Raw genomic sequence first — 19,153 nt, 5'->3', positions numbered from 1 at the left:
ACTGCTGCCGCTGAGTTATTCAGTGGGGAAAGATTGTCCTGGAAAACCTTGGTCTAGTCTCTTGCAAATGTTTGATTTTTCTTAGAAATTGTTACCCCCTTATATGAAAACAGAAACTATCAACTTGTAGTCATTGTACTTTATAACGTTTCACTTTGCTCTTTACTTGCCAATGTCAATGGGTAGAAATGGGTAGAAGATGATGGAATGCATAGTAATAATGTCAAAATCTCCCCAAAGTGTTAACTAATAAATGTAAACCACATATATGCTACATAAAAAACAGGTTAAGAGCACGTTTGCTGCTATTAATTAATTTTTTTTTTAATGGGAGAAAGTGGTTGTGATGCAATGGGAAAGAAAAAAATCCTAAGACTCTTACAGTGGAACGAAAGGTGAGAAGTAGCAGAGGGGCCTTGTGTTTTAAAAGCGGCACATGGAACACAGACCTGCGAGGAACATAAATATGGAATTGAGATAGGGAGTACAGAGTGCTAAGAGATTTGAATGAGAAGCAACTGTTTCTAAAAAGTGCTTTTTTTCTCTTTCTTTTTTTTTTTTCTTTTTTAAATATACTGTAGGCTTTTTTCAAAGCTTTGGGAAGAGTAAAGCAAATTCACGATGATGTCAAGATTCTACTCCGGACAAATCAGCAAAGGGCAGGGTGAGTGCTACTTAAATGAGTGCAGGATAACCGTTTCCTAGTTAAAAGCAGAAGTTACAGCAAGGTGTCATTCTTTACTTCATATCACTACCCAGAGTATTTAACAAAGAACCCAAAGAATAGTAATAAATTTTTAAATTTTCATCATTTTAATAATTATGTGTTTGATTTGTACATGCCTTTGCTAGTACTACCTAAAGTAGTATTTGCAAATAAAATCTTTTTGTCTTATAGCTTGGAAATTATGGAACAGATGGCTTTACTGCAAGAGACATCTTATGAACGACTTTACAGATGGACTCAAAGTAGGACTAAGAATGTTTTTATGTTTATGAGTATTATTATGATGATTCCTTTAATTTCTTGATGTGAATTGAACTCAGCAAAAACCTTTTCCAAGATCTGTTAACAGAGCTTTGAGTTTCCTTCTTAGTGAAGGCTTTGTTGTGAACCAAATATTTAATTGGAGATTCTCACTTTTTTTTGGGTCAATCTCATCTCTGTAAAAGTGTATTATTTATTTGTATCTTTGGATGGTTTTCTACAGAGAACTACTACCAATTGGTAGTCTAAGCAAATTAAGTGTATTGCATTTCATATTCTTGCAGGTTACAGGGAAGTTGTTTTTGACAATTTGGTAGTAAGATCTAGCTGGAGGAGTGGCTTGTTACCTTTCAAAATTAAAAATACCCACTTTATTTTATCAGGATGCTCTTTTGCATTACGCGATTACTTGCATTGGCAATTACTTTTTTGCTTGTGTACTCTGGATCCAAGCATCAGTGTTTGATGTAACATATTGATAGTGTAAAACATAATTTTTTTTATGGCTTCTCTCTTTTCGTAAGTCATTGACAGGAGGATTTGTGAAAAGAGGCTGGTGCAATGCAATATTATATTCGTTAGCTGTTATTCTGTGCATGCTGAAAGCTCAAATTATGGTTATGGTTTCACCCTAATGAAAAAATCATAATTTTTATGCGGATGTTTGATTTAGTTTATGTGATTTTCCACAGTCTTGCATGGAATATACAAGATTATATAGTTAATGTGATTAAAGTAAAAAAAAACCCAAAACCAAACACCTACACACCAAAAAAACAAAACAAACCCACAGCTTGCTTAAATACTTGCTCTCTTTTTTCTTAATAATTTACCTGCAATGCAGTAAACAGTTATAAAGGAGCCTGACAGAATTCTGATGGTTGAATGGTTTAACATTTGTACATGGGTGCAAACAGATACTAAGCTTCCTTTAATTTTTATTATTGTTGAGTTTTGTGATGGACATCCCTTTTACAGTGAAGTACTGCTTATGGGGGAGTTCAATTTCATTAACACAAACTAGGTCAGGTAGCGTATTCTGAAGGCTTCAGTTCAAAAACCTTTGAGTTATAAAAAGCTTGTTATAAAAGGTATTACACTGTAAAGAATGCACTTTTATCTGTGTTGGTATTTTATAGATGAATGCAGGACTTTGACACAAGAGTCATGTGACATTTCTCCAGTTCTTGCTCAAGCCATGGAAGCCTTACAAGATAGACCTGTCCTGTATAAGTAAGTAATCTTCACGATTATTGCTAACAGAAATAAGTATTTCCAGCCTATAAAATTTAAATATGGGCATAAATTACAGTGCTAGGGATGGTGGAAATTTATTTCTGTGTAAGATATTTAAAAAATAAAAAATCCTATTTCAACTTCTTTAAATTTCAGAAGTCTTTTTGACATAATTATGGTACAGTAAATGTCATTGGACTTTTTACAACTTAGTGGTTTTTAATTAAAGTAAAATGTCAGATTGTTCTTATTTTAATCTATATGAATTGTCAATTGCTGCTGCTCTCATTGTAAGGTGTTTCTGAAGAACAAAATGCTGTCCAAAGTATGTGATTGTCTAAAATTCCCAAAGTGAAAAATTGATAAAGGCTAATTAGGTCTTATTGAAGTGCTTTTGGTAGTAAGAATGTCTTCCATTATGAGTTATACAGTAATCTATTAAAAACAGTCTGCTAAATGTGGGCCATTAAAGCGTAGGGGTATTTACATATTAAAAATATACTACTGTTCGGTTCTTGTTCAGAATTTGCTGAAGCAACTTCTTAATGTAAACGGAGTGGTACTTAGTAGAGACAACTTAACCACGAGGTGGCACTGTGAGAACTGGTTTTATTGGGGTGACCATACATGAAGAGGTATTTATTATGCTGCTTTGCTTTTTAAGTTTTTTTTTAAAAATGCATTCATCACACTTTACAACTATTGCAAATTACTTTTAGCCACAGGCACCCAAGACAGCAGAGTACTAGGCGGTCTTCAAAAGGCTAGCCTTACCTTTAAGGGTGTCAAATGTGTGAAGCTGCAAATCTCCGTGGAGCTCTTCACAGGGAAAATGCATAGTGCAAGTGGACAAAAATTCTGTCAGTATGAGAGAAGAGTGCGCATCTCAACATGCTCAGTGAGTTCTGCTAGTCAACGTGAGGGAGAGGTGGTGTCGCTTGACCACTCCAGCTGTGGCATGTAGTGTGTTGCAGTACGTTGGGCCACAGCTGGGGATTGCAGAATCCTTTCTTGCATCCTCTCCTCCAGGCCTTCTTTGACAGCTGCAAAGGATCAGTCACAACTATGTTCACAACATTTTATAGGATTCTTTATAGATACAGTTTATATTTTCTGTAATAAATATTTTGTTAAAGTATGTTACTTTCAAACTTCATGAAGCCATTGTTTTGCTTTCTTAATATTTATGGGATGGACACACACACACACACACACACACAGACTTCCCCCCCCCCTCCCCCCATCTTTTGTATATCCACAGCTGGCCAGTTTAAAATGGATTTGCAAAAGAGGCTTTATCTTATTTCTGACACCTCTCTCACAGTCAGCAGAACTAGCATTACCAAAGGGAGAACTTTATAGGTAGAACTTTCCTTCTGCCAAAAAGGCAAAGTAACCGTTGCTGTAGAAGATGCAGCTGTATGTCTCTCATCATAGATTATCGTGATTAACTACTTGCTACAACAGTATTGTCAAAATTGCAGTACTGATGCTTTCCACCTTAGATCTTAAGATGTAGTTTAGTCCCTTCCAAAAATTTTTGTATACCTTTAGTATGTAACAAACTGCTGAGTTTAAAATGTAAACAACGTGTCAGAGAAGAATGTTGGGTTTATGCATATAAGCACTGCTGTATGAACGAAACACTTTTCCTCTGAATCACTGCCCTTGCATCTGATAAAAATTATGATTTGGTTGGGTGAAAGCGAGTAAGATGGAGAAGGGCAGTTTAGAAACAAAGCTACACATTCTTGTTTTCTTATATTGACTTAAGTCTTGTGAACTTAAAAGTGGCAGAAAGATTACACTGTGGATGGACTTTTGGGAACTGCAGTCAGTAGGGATCTGAAATAAACATTTCAGTTTGGTTTTCACTTCCTGGTTCTAACAGAAGAATTGAAAACTGTTGCGTAGAAAATACATGGAGTCATAGCTCAGAGCAGTCTTCCTCTTCCATCATCACTCAGAGCTTTTTCTCCACCTCCTTCCTGTCCCCCCAGTGATCATTACTTTGTTGTGTTTTTAAAAAATGGAACCTGGCTTGAAAAGAATCCAACTATTGGTTTGTTCCCTTAACATGAATAATATGTAAGAACAGTAGTAAACACTGTGTTTCTAGTGTAAATAATAGTTATTACTAAATTTTTTTAGGTGCAGGATTTTATAATAGTTATACCCTGTTCTACTGAGAGCAAAAGGAAAATCAGTAGTTTTATTTTTCTTTTAAAAAAGAAAATCATCATTATTAAATGCTGTTTTCAAAACTAGTAAGATCACAAGGTCTGTTTTACTGCTGCATTTTAAATGTTCTATTATATAGCTGTTAATTGGAGGGGAAGAAAAAAAGCTTAGCTGGTTTCTACAAACACTTGGAGATTTTTCACTGCAGTACTGCTACTCCTGGCCTGTGGGTAGTCAGCAGATCACAGATCTCTTCCACTTTTAATTGCATAATTTTTTTGTAAATAGTAATTTATTAAAGACTGTTTTTCATTAGACTTTTTAGTATAGCAGATAATTATTGTCTTGAGTTAACAAATACAGTGTATGAAGAAAAACATTTAAACAGAAACTTTCGGATTCTTCAGCGTGGTTTTTTTGCCCTCTCTCAAATAGTAATGTAGATTGAAAAGAGCAAAACTGAACGTTCCCATGGACTTCTTATAGCATTATAGAAATCTAATTGAACTTAACTTGGAACATACTTGAAACAGTTTGGTTTGTGGTTTTTTTTTCTTCACACCTGTTAATCATGAATGCAGTACTCATTTTACTTCAGTCAGTGAGTAATGTGTTTTATTATTAATATTTTTATATCTGTTCAGCTGCTTGGTGTCATTGGTAAGTGACACCATTCTTACTCTTTGGCATTTCTTCAGTTGTATTAGAAAAGTAAACTGTCACTTATTTTCTTTTTCTCCTTTGTAATTTATGTGTTTTGTTCAAAATGTTAAATTCATTTTTTCAAAAAACAGAGGTGTTGCATGGCTTGCAAAAATCCTGTTTTTAAGCAGATGTAGCAGGGATGTTAGCAGTGTTCATTTCCCATCTTTCACCTGCTATCGTGCTTTAGCCCCAGCAGGAAGGTAAACTGCTTCAAAAGTGAGCCACAAGTGTTCTTGGTACCTCCTTTACTACCGGCAAGCCATTTGAGATTATGCACTCTGGGCTGTAATTGTCCATCCATTAAATATCTAAGACTCATTTGATTAAAACCACTGAACAACTACCAGATGAAAATAACTCTTTGCTACTAATAATGTGGTAACCTAGAAGGAGGAGAAAGCCTTGTGTTGCAGTGCATAAGTTGCTGCTTCTGTCAGTCGGCTTGACCATATGTGAACAGGGGTCCTAAACCTGTCTATACAGGCTTATATATACAAAAATAGAAAAGCTGCTTTTTCATTTACTTACTTGTGTGGGGTAAGAAAAATGGAATGGGAGGACCAAGGAAAAGCTATCTTTAGTATCTGTTTAGAGGAGTCAAGAAAATCAGATGGTTTTGAATGCTTCACAGTAGAAGTATTGACACAAGATTTCTAGAGCTATAAAAATGGTTGTGTTAACTGAGCTAAAAGTTGAGCTAATAAGCTGCGATGAGGTGAACTGTTTGTTTTACCCATTTTCATGTTTCATTAACAGGTACACGCTGGATGAGTTTGGAACAGCTAGGAGGAGCGCTGTAGTCCGTGGCTTTATAGATGCTCTTACTCGAGGAGGTCTGGGAGGTACTCCCCGCCCTATTGAAATGCACTCCCATGATCCTCTGAGGTACAGTACAAGCAAGAATGTATATCAAGTAATCCTTTTTTTGCCTGTTGGCACTTTAAATGCCTGACACCATAAACCAGTGATTTACAGAAAAATTTCTGTCTTTATTTAGGTATGTAGGAGACATGCTGGCCTGGTTGCATCAAGCTACAGCTTCTGAAAAAGAACACTTAGAAGCTATGTTAAAGCTTGTAACTGTTCAAGGTACTACTAGATTTTAAAATACAAATTGGAAAATGATAGGAACTAAGTCTCTGATAAGTCAGAAAGTGTGATTTATTTCTTAGGCTGGGCTTCAGTTATGAGAGTCTGAGCTTAGATTTTCCTAGAAATAAGTTCAGAATACCTGGTGGTTACATTTTGCCAAAAGAAAGCCCTTAACAAAGAAGAGTATTTCAACATGCACTCTTTTCATTTTACTGTGCTTATAATAGATTTACACAGAAATTACAAAGGGACATATTTAGACTGTGGTTGACAGTTCAAAAATTATCTGTAATGTATATGAATACATACCTTTCTGAAAACATTATCATAGGGTTGCTTATTGATATTTTGAGGATTCCTGTTATGCCTTGCTTGCTTGTTTAGTAATTTTTAAAAACATAATTCCTCCTTTCTATAATTCTCTTCCTTCTATGGTACAAGTAAAATGGAATTTTCTTTGGTCATGTATCATAAGTTTATGGAGGTCAAAGTAGGCCACTCATAGACGTGTGAAGCTTTTTAATATCAAAGCTGTCCTTCATTAACAGGACTACAAATGCTCAAGCTTATTCTTCAGCCCCTTTTCTCCGTTTTAAGTACCTTTATCCTGTAGAAGCTGTAGTATGATTGACCTCCATAGCTTCAGCCAAAGACTTGTTTAATAAATTAAGCATGTCTACTGAGTTGTAACAAACTTGAACTTACATTGGATCTTCATCTGGTGAGCTCTTCAGACTGTATGTCCTGAGTCCTGTGCTGGGATTTAAAGTGAATATGCATTCTCATTTTCCTTACTGCTGGAAGTATTAATTGACTTTCCTAATAGTTTATGAGCAAGGAGGCTGTTTAGGAGCTGTTGTAAATCAAACTGAAGGAATGCTGGTTTGTAACTACAGTTAAAGCACACGATAGAAGTAAATTTAGTATTATTTACTGACAGTATCTCGGGGAGGCAGGAAAGCAGGCCTCATGATGGTTTTATGGTATAGAAGAAGGAATGGCAGTTCTTTGTAGATGACTGATGGTTCTGCTGTAACTGGAGAGTTCTTCAGGAAAAGCTGGTCTCATGGAGGATGTTACTATAACGACTGGGCTACAGCTGCTGTCCAGACTTGTATTTGGCTCTGAAATTCTCCCACTTCTTCATGCAGTGCTTTATTTAACTATTAAATCCCTTGGCCTTCTGACAGGATGTCCGGCTGATGTACTATGACCACATAATTAAATATATTTAGAGCATTTCAGCTATAGATCAGAGTAAAATACTTGAGAATATGGAAATTATAAATGTTTTGGGGAAATTAAAGAAAAAATCCCCAGGCCAAAACTTTTTTCCCAAGAGACAAGTATCAACAAGAGATGGAATATTTCTGTCTGAAGCAAATCGTGTGTTTTGTTAAGCTCTCCAGGAATAGGTTTGTCATCACAGTTTGCAAGAAATGTAAAGAGGGATTCATAGCTTCGTATTGGGAGCAACAATACCTGGGAGGTGCATCTTTGGGAAAATTTTTTGATGATAAGGATGGTTATATGCCAAGGTCAATAAGACAAAACAGTACTTAATGGGATACCACCAGTTTAACAAGAACCATTTATGGGAAGTTGAACCTTATGAAGTACCTTGGGATTATAGGCTTTATATAAATACAGATCCTGAGTTGGTAGTGGCTAATCAGTGAGAACAGTGTCTGTGGTACTGGGAGATTCAAGTTAAATTCCCTGTGCTATCATACACACTTCAGGTGCCTGATTGTGCTGGCTACAGCGGAGATTGAGTTAATTTCACTTAGCAATTTAGAGTTGTCATCTTGTTTATTTGACAGATATTTGCATCTCAGAGGGCAGATCTTCCCAACAGAAGTTAGGTCTAATGTAGGCATTTCTGCAGACTTTCATCACAGCTGTTTGGATTTTTTTCCTGTTCCCTATAGAGGGAGCCCAAGCAACTACTACGGATAAAGACCACCTAAGTGAGGGTCTAAAGTTAGGTCAGTCAAGTGGTTTAACTTTAATTTCAACTTGAGTAGCTTTCTGCAGAGGGAACTGGTTTTGTTATAATTGAGGTGTCTCTGTTCTGAGTTCAGATTTCTGTTTAAATTCTCCTATAAGCTCAGTGTAATTTCAGGATTCTGGAGAACATGGTAAATCACAGCTACACAAAAAAGTCCCATCTCTTCTTAAAAAAAAGAACCCACAAAAAAACGGTGATGTAGAGGTGAATTTGGTCTCAGTGGAAGAAAAATCACGTGAATGCTAAGTTTTTGGAGAAATGTTCCTATCCCGGTTTTTACTTTAAAGAGAACAAACTATGTAGTCCATAATTAAGTATGTAAGAATAGCTTTTAGAACATTTTAAAATTTTAAGATTGTAAATCTTAACTGTTTAAAATTAACCTGACCAAAAATGTTATTAAAATTTTAAGCACCAAACACATTCAGAAAAGTTTAACTGTTTTGCATTGTGCTGGGCAAGCATTAAGCATCTGGTTCTCCTCTTTGGAGCGTAGGTATTCTGCTAACAGGAGCCTTCCAGTCTTACAGAGGGCTTCCACTTGAAAGAAAGAATTGCAGGCATTCTTTTTAAGAGATGCAGTAGAAACCTATTTTTCATGGAGTTACAGGAACCCAGCTGGAAAGCAGAAGCCAAATGAACTCCAGGAAGGATCTCTCCCTTAGAGAAGGGTACACAGAGAAAAATGATATGTGGTGTAGCAGGCAGCCAGAAGTACATTTTCAATAATAAACTGTTCTTTAAAAGTGATGCTGGGTCTCTGAGGTTTATTCCACATTTTTTTTATGTCAGTGTGACATACTAATACTTGCAACTGTTATATAAGCCATTGTGCTGGAACATTTCTTTTTCATGTTTGCTGAATCTAAAATATTCTAATTGGACATGAAAATATATTTGAAGGCACAAACATGTGATATATCAAGATTGTAATTCCATGTCCTTTGATATTTGAACTTGTATATTTTTTCAGCTAAACTTTCATACCCAGCAACTTGTTAAATCAGTCTGATCTAGATACACTATTGCAAATATGTGCTAGGTGCTTGTTATATTGATGAACAGTAAAAGTGTGACTGTTCCTCCTAAAAAATCTCTAAGTTGTTAGGGTGTATCTGGGAGCTAGCTTTTACATAACAGACGATGATACATCTTGTGGTTTGTAATCTTGCTTTCTTCCTTGATATCAATACTCAAACATAAAAAGATGGTTTTATTACCTTACCGATTTAGTATGCTGAAATTCTTACAGCCACCACACTGAATTCAGTTGTTTCTGCTTATGTGCCTTTTCACGTATCTTGGTGTAAAGAGACATTGGCACAGATCTCTGATCTTTTGTAATTTTTACTCTCAGAGGTAATCTATTTTAGTCTGAAATAAGATCTGCAAAATATAGCTTCAGGTCACCTGATTTCTATCACATGTCACAGTCAGTTTGTTTACTGTTCATTGCATGGGTCCCATCTGAAGATGAACTCCTGTTGACAAGTTTTAAATTAGAATTAAAGTATTGCTTTCTCCATAAATCTATTCTGAGTTGTTACTGAAGTGAGAGCTTGAAGATCTGTTGCTTTCAGTTTGATTGATTTATGACAGTACTGGTTGCCATGCAACAATTCATTTGTGTTCCATGGTAAGATAGGGCAATATTCTCTTTTGTATATAATTCTGTAAAAGATGAGTTTCAATTGCTGCTGGGGCGGAAGCATTTGGTAATGCTGCAGCGCTCAGCAGCGTGGAGGTACTTACATGATTTAATTCGTAACAATGCCATGAACACGTCGGTACCAAACACTGACAGACCCATGTATTTATGGTTCAGTCCTTTTGAAATGGTACGTACTGTTGCTCCTTGAGCATCTCACTGGCCTCCCCCCCCCCCCCCCCCCCCCATTTAATTTCATGAAGTGCTAATATTGAGCCTTACTGTGACAGCTTCTTGCTAGATCGTTTATTCTTCCCATTGCTCTTTCTTCCTCAAATCCCCAGGCACTATGCTGCACTAGGAGCAATTGCATAGCATAAGGTAATGACTCTCCCGGACTCCTGTTTTGTCATGCAGCTATTTTTTAATGGCTAGATTTGAAGTTCAGTGGAGGTGTAAACTAGTCTTGTGGAGAAAAGAACACGCAGTTCATAATGCTTTTTATGGAGGAGTAGCTTCTACATTTGTTTGTTTTATAGTCTTGAAGAAAAGAGAATTACATTTGCATAATCTTAGCATGTGTTTGCATTAACTGTAGGTGTGGAAGAAAATATTCAAGAAGTAGTTGGGCACATCACAGAAGGTGTCTGCAGGCCTCTGAAGGTGAAGTATTTTGTTTTCCTTAGCATTCTAAGTGTAAAAATTGTTCTGTCATGTCCCCATCTCTACAATGTATTTTCATTGCCCTTGGTTAAGAGTTAGATTCATTCAACTATGAGCTGTCATAAACCCCTTCAAAATTAAGGATTCCATAGTTCACAGATACCTGGCTTAAATAGTCATACAGTGAGAGATACTAGGATACTAAATCTGTATCTTCATTTTGGTTTACTTTTCCTACGTTCAGGAGTGCTTATGTACAAAAATTGAGCTGTGGGATAAGTATAAAGGTATGGCAGTGGTGGGTCAAATGAAAAATCAATTAAATTTACTGCCCTGTTTTTCATATTGACCATTAACATATGCTTAGGCAACAGTACAGGTTATGCAGTTGTGCCATGTTACTTCTGTAGAAGTTTCCTTGCCTGTTTGTGGGCATACTGAGGACTTACTGAGCCATAGCTACTGTCTTTGTATTTAATAGACTTCAGTAGATTTTTCTTGCCTGAATACGTCAAGTTGTTATAAAAGGTTGATGTTCACAACATATCCTGCGGGAGGGAAGGGCACAGTTTAACTGTATGCTGTGTAAAAAGCCAACTCCTTTTGTTTTTCTTTTGTTAAATAACTCCAGCTCTTGTATAGAAAGAGACTGTGGAAAATAGTTGCCTACTTACCATGTTTAAGCTACCCTGCTTTGCTCTATTTCTGTTGCATCCCTCCATGGTTGTCCTTTTTCAAGCTACAGCCTTAGTCAGTTTAGGGACCCGTTTGATAGAAGTCATTAATAATGATACATCAAGTGGTTGGCTGTGTTTATTTATTGGATGTGCTTCACTTAAGCACAAAATAAAATAATCAAGGTGATGAAGCTGATACCAATAATTGCCTGACCATGCAGTGTATAAATCAGTGTTTGTAAAGTTAAATCTACTGTACTAGATATTATTATAATAAATTTCTCTTAGGATGCTGTAACTATAACAACTGTGTCCAGTTACCAAATGTTTAGTCTCCAATGTTAACAGGTAGATTTTGAATACTACATGTAAGTTCCTGGTAAGAGAGGGAGAAGGTCTGAAGAGAGGTAAAAATCAAGAAAGTGTCATTTAGAATATCACAGAAAGGTTGAGATTGGCAGTGACCTCTGGAGGTCATCTTGTCCAAACTCCCTGCTCACGCCAGGCCACCTAGAGCTTCTTGCCCAGGACAATGTCCAGATGGCTTTTTGAGTATCTCCAAGGATGGAGACTCCACAGCCTCTCTGGGAAACCTGTGCCAGTGCTCGGTCACCCTCACAGTAAAAGTGTTTTCCTGATGGTCAGTCAGAACTTCCTGTGTTTCAGTTTGTACCTGTTGCCATATAATTATGATCATCCTTCATAGTCTTTGGTTTTTTTGACTTGTTGAAAAACACCTGTCTTATTAGACAATTATCATAGCTGTTTTTGTTTGGTTTTTTTAAGATATTTTCCAAGCTTTCTGTGTTCTTCTTGCATGCTTTAATTCTGTTAATACTGAATACTGATGTTTGGGTTCAGTATTTCTCTGCATTCCAGCAAAGTAATTTGGGATAGAATCAAACCTTTGTGTAAATCAGTGTTTTGGTCTTGATTTGAGTACTTGTACAGTTTGGTACAGAATACCTTCCATTTTGATTGCCAGACTCTTTACACTTGTGTGCTTCTGCTATCTGTAGATACAGCTCCAGAAGTATTGTCGGTAGTTAGTTACTGTGCTAATAAAAATGAAAAAACCTAAAAGAACAATAAAAGACTTTCCATTGTATTCTGTATTTTAACAGAATGCAACTTACGGTAATTCACTGCCAGACTAGACTTCCCAATGTAAAATATGCAGTATTTTGTTTGTTTGTTTATTGTTTTCCCTGGGGAAATCTTCCATAGCAAAAGAAAATAGGCAGAAACCCCCCCCCCCAAAACCCCCAAGCAGAAAAGCTTTCATACAGTGCAGTTAGATAATTGCAAGCCATCGTGTTGAGAGGAACAACAAAAGCAGACTCAGTTTGGAGGACTATTTTTTTCTACAACATATTGTTCTTTCTGATGATCACCCACAATAAGAAAAATAACTGCATTAATTTTGGGGAAGACACTCTTTGTTGTAGTTTGTGGCACTACAGTATACTGCTTTTGTAGTGGATTTCTGGTGATGTTTGAAAACCTGTCACTTGGAGTTGAGTTGATCCTGAAGTTTGAAATAGCCTTGATAAAAGCCTAATCACAGAATTTCCACGAGCACTTTTACATACTTACAGAATCATGTAGAATTTTCTTACTGGTTTATGCTGTTCTACGTGAATGAACAATATGATAACAGTTTCCTTACCTCTGAGGAAGGATTATGCTTACATGCAGTATAAATCGTCTACATTTCTTACTGATAGTTGGTTTGAGTTTTAGGCATCCAAGTGAAACTTGAGTACTCACTGCGGTAGATCTCACCACAGGCCTCTCATTTCAGGTGGAAGTAGGAGGACCCTAAAAAATATTTAGATTAAGGTCCTTATCTTTTCTATAGTACTTAAGATGAGGTCAAAATTAACCGTATGTTTTTGATGCCTTACATAGACGACAGGACATGTAGGATTAAGAAATGGTGTGAGCTGTAAGTCCAGGACTTCCCTGAGCAGGTTAGATTGAGTTACTTGCAAATTTTGCTTCTCCTGTACAGTGAAGACTTCAGTATGGGAAGCAGCAATGCTTCTTTTCCTGCTTTGTGTTTTTAATTTTAATTGTTGTTTCCTAACCCTGGCATCTTTTGGTCTTTTTTTATTTCTCTCTCCTTCTGCCTATTCTGTCTTTCACAGTTTTTTTTTCTTCAGTCATTGCTATTTTATTATTTTTTTTAGCAATATTTTGGTCTTTTTATTTTTCCCCAGCCTGCCATATTCTGTTTTGCTGTACACCTAGACTATACTCTGTATCCATGACTAAATGATCTTTTATTTAATATTGGAGACAGGTAATTATATAAAGCTTTGTATATACGTATGCATTGTAGAGCAGAGTTCACCTGAATGTTGAAATTAACCTTGCACATTGAACATTGTGAATAAGAGTCAAAAGTTATTCTTGGTTTTTGGGCTCTGACTTAGATGCAAAGGCAGAGAGGATTGAGGAAGCGTAATCTTGGTAAATTCTCCCTGCAGCTGGCTCTGACAAGAGGACACTGCTGCACATCATGTTCCATTGAACAGCAGACAAATAACTTGGGAGAGCGACTGTTGCTCTGTGTGTAGCCCTTTCATGCGCAGGCATGTGGGAGAACAGTGCAGTGATAAGCACTGTCAGTCACTGCTTCATAAGTGCCCAAAGATTGACCCTGGGGCAGCGTTTTATGAATGGATTGAGACTGTGTTCACCATGGAGACAAGACATCAACTGTCCAACTATAAAGACAAGCCAGCACTGTTCTGGCCTGTGTAGCCATATCTCCTGGTTGAGATAAACAGTCAACGTAACTGATCATTAGTCAGAAATATATCTAATTAAATATGAGTAGGAGGTATATAATCTCTTCTTGAAGTGAAGAAGAAGTTAATCCAGGTAAGACTTTGTCTTTTAGGTAAAATATCTAATACTTTGGATGTTCTGAATTGCTGCATGATGCTAATGATCAACTGTTGAGGCATAGGGATTTTGCAGCTTTGCAGCTGTTCTTGCTATTCAGTGCTGAGGAGAATTCCAGTATGTACTGGTATTAATCCATGAAATGATCTCATCATTTTGAAATTTTCACTAACCAATTGCAACAAAAATCTATATGGAAACATGATTTTTATAATTTTTAAATTATTTTTTTTTTTAGCTAGAATACATATACCCGCTTGTTTTCTACCCAGAGGCTTGGCAACCAAGAAGCTCTGGTTCTAGCAGAATGTTGTAGTTAACTGGACATTCTCTTTTTACATTTATTTCTGGTTAAATTTATTTTTCCAAAATCAGATATTTATTGCATATAAAATCATAGAAGTTGGCTTTTAAAATGTATGACCTGAAGGATGCTTGTATTTCTTTATTCTGCAGGTTAGAATTGAGCAGGTGATTGTTGCTGAGCCAGGAGCAGTTTTGCTGTACAAGATTTCTAATCTTCTCAAGTTCTACCACCATACAATCAGGTATGCAAAATTACGAAGTATATTAAATATGTCTTTTTTAAATTGTATATATAAAGATTAATACAGTAAAAAGAGTATTTTTGTGGCTTGGTTTTGGTTCTGTAGTACGAAATCATGGAGGAATGTGCATGACGCCAAGTAGATGACATTTATGTGTTGTCATTCCTCAATTCATATCAAATCTGCTTTGGAATATAGCATCAGTTTGCCACAGGAACTTTCTTTGTTGTTCTGTGTAGATAATAGTATACAAAAAAATGTACACAAAACATTCAAGATGACAGTCAAGTCCCCTTTGAGAAAAAGTTAGAATTAATTACCTCTAGAACTTCAGTTTTTCTTTTCTTCCTTAAATAACTGTGTTTTAATACTATTTTTTTCTAAATATGCACTCACATTTTTCTACTGGGAGAATGCATTTCTTGTTCCATATCTAGCTGTTGAGGGTGCACCGATTATCTTCCCATCTTCCAGATGCCACCAGGAACATAGAAACTGGAGAAAAACCAGAACTGCTTGATTTTATACTTTGTGCCATTTGCAGTAGTTCATTTTGGTTAGAAACAGCCCTGGGCTGAACTGCTGCAAATTTGAATCACTGATACTATTCCTTGAGCATCTTTTCTGTCTGAAAAGACATGTAGATGTTGGGCAGACTGGAGTAAGTGGTTCTTGGGCACCTCCCACTATATTTGAAATCCTCAGTTGTGATGGCACTACAGATCAACAGTAAAACACATATAAGACTTATTCCAAAGTTTATTGTAAAAAACCCGCACAGCCTGAAAGATTTTTTGCCACCCTTTTTATGTCTCCAAAGTTAGTGTTCCTCAGTGGTTATGTAACTTGGTGTAATTGAAAATGTGATGTTAAAATGGAAGGTCTTTGACAGTCTTATGTTTTGCTTTCTGTCTTGTTTATGATACATTGTTTAATGACCACTGAAGTAACTTCTGCTAGCTGAATAATTTCCCCTGTAAGGGAAGTGAAACTTTGACTAATGAAGAGAAAGTGCAGTCTGAGAAATGATCTATTAAATGCAACAAGATTTAATCTGAAAATCAGGCTACAAGTTTGAATTAGTCTTATTATGATGCAGGGAATTTTCACTGCCATTTTTGGGGCTTAAAAGCACTTTTAGTTTAGACAGAAGGTGTAACTGTGAGAAGAACATTGTCGTGTAGCATCATTTAAGGCTTATGCTGTGTTCATGCTAAGTGTAATAGCTTGACACTTGAAATGGCAAGGCATGAATTCTTACATTTTTGGAGATGTCTAACTTCGCAATGAAGAAAGAAGAGAGATGATGCTATCCCTAAAGGACAGTATGATGGAATAGTTAGCAACCCTTTTTGTTTATGTAATCTGTTTTCTGTAACAAGTAGGTTTACAGAATAACAAACAAAAATCCAATAAATTTTAGAATTATACTAAAAAGTTTGTGTAAAGCTTTAGATAAGCCTGTACTTAATAGCTGCTAATGCTTGTTCTCACTGTCACTTATGAGTGAATCTCTTAGCCAATATGGAGAACTGTTCCATGCAATTATTTGTTGTAAATTTTCAACTTTGAAAATAATTGTATTTGAAATAGTCTAAAGTATCTGACCCTGTCATGCCCTGCCTCCCCTTCAGATTATTTCATTAATCTTAATTTTGATTTCAGTGGTATTGTGGGAAACAGTGCAGCCACACTGTTGACAACAATTGAAGAAATGCATTTGTTGAGCAAGAAGATATTCTTTAATAGCCTGAGTCTTCATGCAAGTAAACTAATGGATAAGGTTTGTTTCAAAATCAGCTTTCATGTTTCCAAACACACTTTCATTTCCCTTTTGTTGAGTAAGATTATATGATGAATAACTGTTTTATATGTCAGGTTTTCCTAAAAATTAAGTTTTCTAGTTGCTATATTTTTGATACGGAACCACTTAAAAACTTCCTGTTTAGATTTTAATGCTTTTAATAGTTTTATTTTTCTGGAAATATGGCTAGAATACTGTTCCTAGCAGTATTTGTTTACAGGGCAGTTCACACATATTTAAAATCTATGAGAAGCAACAAAATTAGGAAATTTCCCTAAGTGCAATTGAGCAAAGTCAGCTTATTGAACTAGATAATTTCTGTTAATGCATCATGAGATCAACAGGTAATTACTCATGTGCAAAATTCCTTTCTTGGAAATTATGAAATATATTCCAAGATGGTAACCTAAGCAAAAACAAAACTTGGGCTTTTCTGTCTTTTATAAAAATATTTTTTATACTATTGTATTTTTATACTATATATAAAAAATACTATATACTATTTTTTATACTATTTATACTATATGCCACATGAAGATTGCTGCTTTTAACAGCAGCACATACATTTGTTATACCAAACAACTGTACCTAACACAGTATCAGTTTTCCTCTCCTGCTGATTGCTTTGAATTGTGTTTCAATGAACTTCCCATTGTTCAGTAGCAAGTACATTCTGATTTCTCCATGCTTTATTTGTATCATGTTGCTTTTGGTAGATCTGCCCTTTAAATATCACCTTCCTAAAATCCAAGTCAAAGAAAATCATTAGGCTACACATCCCTACACATCTGATCTTCATCCAGCATCCTTGTCTGAGATTTGCTGAGTTGACTAGACCCTAAAGCCGAGAAGAGATGCCTTTCTTTATTCCCAGTTACTGCACAACCCCAGAGTTCAACAAAGCTCTCACATTACTGGTTTTTTTCAGTTAAAAAAAAAAGTTTGAAAGTGGAAAACAAGCAATGAGGTTTTGTAAATATATTTTAAATTATTTATAGTTAACCTACAAGAAAAATAATTAAAAAAAATACATAGATTTACCGATACTTTCTTGTGCAAAGACTTTGCTGACCATTCGGTGGGATTTTCTGAGTTTGGTTGGTGTTGCTCTGTGGTCTCAAAGTAGTTTTCTTATTTTGCACGGCTTGCATCTGGTCCCAATTTCCTGTATTTCTGCAAGGGCTGAGGAATGACTTTCTCAAAGGAGCAGTTTTTCTCCTCTTCTTCCCTTCTGTATATCCCAGTGACTCCTTTCAGTGACTTCATTCATTCATTCATTCATCAGGTTACTCCTTAGTTGCTACCAACCACAGTCCATACTGCCAAGTCCACTTAGTACATTGTTGTCGTGGAGTTTGTCTACTTGAATGTGGTGTCATTGGAATAGTAGTTCCTCTGCTACTAATGCTTCTTCAAGGATCAGTTACAGCTTGAGTTCATGAAATGGTACAATGGACAAAGACAATATGAATTTAGCAAAAAATAAAATAAAAAAATAAAGCTTATCTCTTGCTATGGGCATACGTTAGCTGTATATGAATTCCTCAGAACATTTTGTTTCGTAATACATAAGCTAGAATAAAATGTCTGTGTACCTCTTCCTTTTATGAAGAGAAATTGGTGATGGACCTTAGTGAAGGTATGTGACTGCACTTTACTTACAAAGTATATGCAAACAGAGTAGTGCTTAAAGAAAGAGGTTTTCTTGGCTTGAAACTGTAAGCCAGCTCTTCATTAATTTCTGTTGTATTTAGCTCTTCATATTTATCGTGCTGGGTCTTACATCTGTACTCAAGCAGGATCCAGCACAAGTTTTCTACTCGTGTAACTCAAAAATTTTGTAGTTTTGTTTGGGGTGATACTCTGATTTTCTGTTTGGAGATGCACAACACTTAGAAGGAGAAGGAGCAGTGACAAAGGAATTACAATCTCCCAGTTCATGGTGTGTGTTCTTCATATTGTCACTCTGGGAAGGTTGTGTAATCCTCATTGCCCTCTTAGTTCCCTTTCCCTCAGCCCCCAGCCTGGATGTAACTGGCTGTAGATGCTGCCATTGTTTTATGAAGGAGTCAAATTTGATTTTACTGACATTAAACAAAGGTGGTGATTGCAGTGCCACCTTCAGTGGTGGTTTATTACAAATAATGAACGGCATACCAAGCCTACCATTTAATGCAAAAAGAGTGTAATATTGCTCTTTCTCATAAACATATTTTATAAATTAGATCTGAAGTACTGACAATTTTACATTGCGTATGTGCCCTATGAAGATCTTTCCTCAGGATATAATTGAGGTCAAAAGCTTAAAGAGACTCAGAAGAGGATTAGATACACGAGTAACAAAGGCCTCCATAATTATTTATTAATCTCTGTGCTTCAGGAGTCAACAACATGCAGTTGAGAAAGAGTCTTACTGTACTGAGTGTAGTTCTTGTAACTGAGAGTTTTGGACAGTCCTTTGAAGCACCTTATATTATTACCCTTTATGAGTGGACTACTGAATTGATAGAATGCTATCTTACCTCCTCATGACTGAAATTAGTTTTACTTCACAAAAAATAGAAAATTAATAGGCTGAATTACGTTTGGAGAAACATTACTTTCCATGATATAAAGACCCTATTTTAGCATAAATTTAATTATCTTCTTACCTAGTTTACTGTGTGTTAATATACAGATAACCAGCT

The 19,153-nt window shown here is 36.0% G+C and overlaps 1 protein-coding gene across 2 annotated transcripts in view; it reads left to right on the top strand.

Annotated features, from left to right (window-relative positions):
• COG6 (component of oligomeric golgi complex 6) overlaps positions 1 to 19,153 on the top strand; it is a 59,525-nt gene that overhangs the window by 19,768 nt on the left and 20,604 nt on the right. For both annotated transcript variants that reach the window (XM_005240263.4, XM_027790681.2), the window contains exons 6-13: positions 582 to 664; positions 899 to 969; positions 2,128 to 2,221; positions 5,867 to 5,995; positions 6,108 to 6,199; positions 10,460 to 10,524; positions 14,571 to 14,662; positions 16,328 to 16,445. In XM_005240263.4, the coding sequence (XP_005240320.2) occupies positions 582 to 664; positions 899 to 969; positions 2,128 to 2,221; positions 5,867 to 5,995; positions 6,108 to 6,199; positions 10,460 to 10,524; positions 14,571 to 14,662; positions 16,328 to 16,445 (744 nt within the window). The remainder of the gene's footprint in view (positions 1 to 581; positions 665 to 898; positions 970 to 2,127; positions 2,222 to 5,866; positions 5,996 to 6,107; positions 6,200 to 10,459; positions 10,525 to 14,570; positions 14,663 to 16,327; positions 16,446 to 19,153) is intronic.

Source organism: Falco peregrinus, chromosome 4, assembly GCF_023634155.1.
Source record: "Falco peregrinus isolate bFalPer1 chromosome 4, bFalPer1.pri, whole genome shotgun sequence".
NCBI classification, from domain to species: Eukaryota; Metazoa; Chordata; class Aves; order Falconiformes; family Falconidae; genus Falco; species Falco peregrinus.
This window is presented reverse-complemented; position numbering and strand designations above follow the sequence as displayed.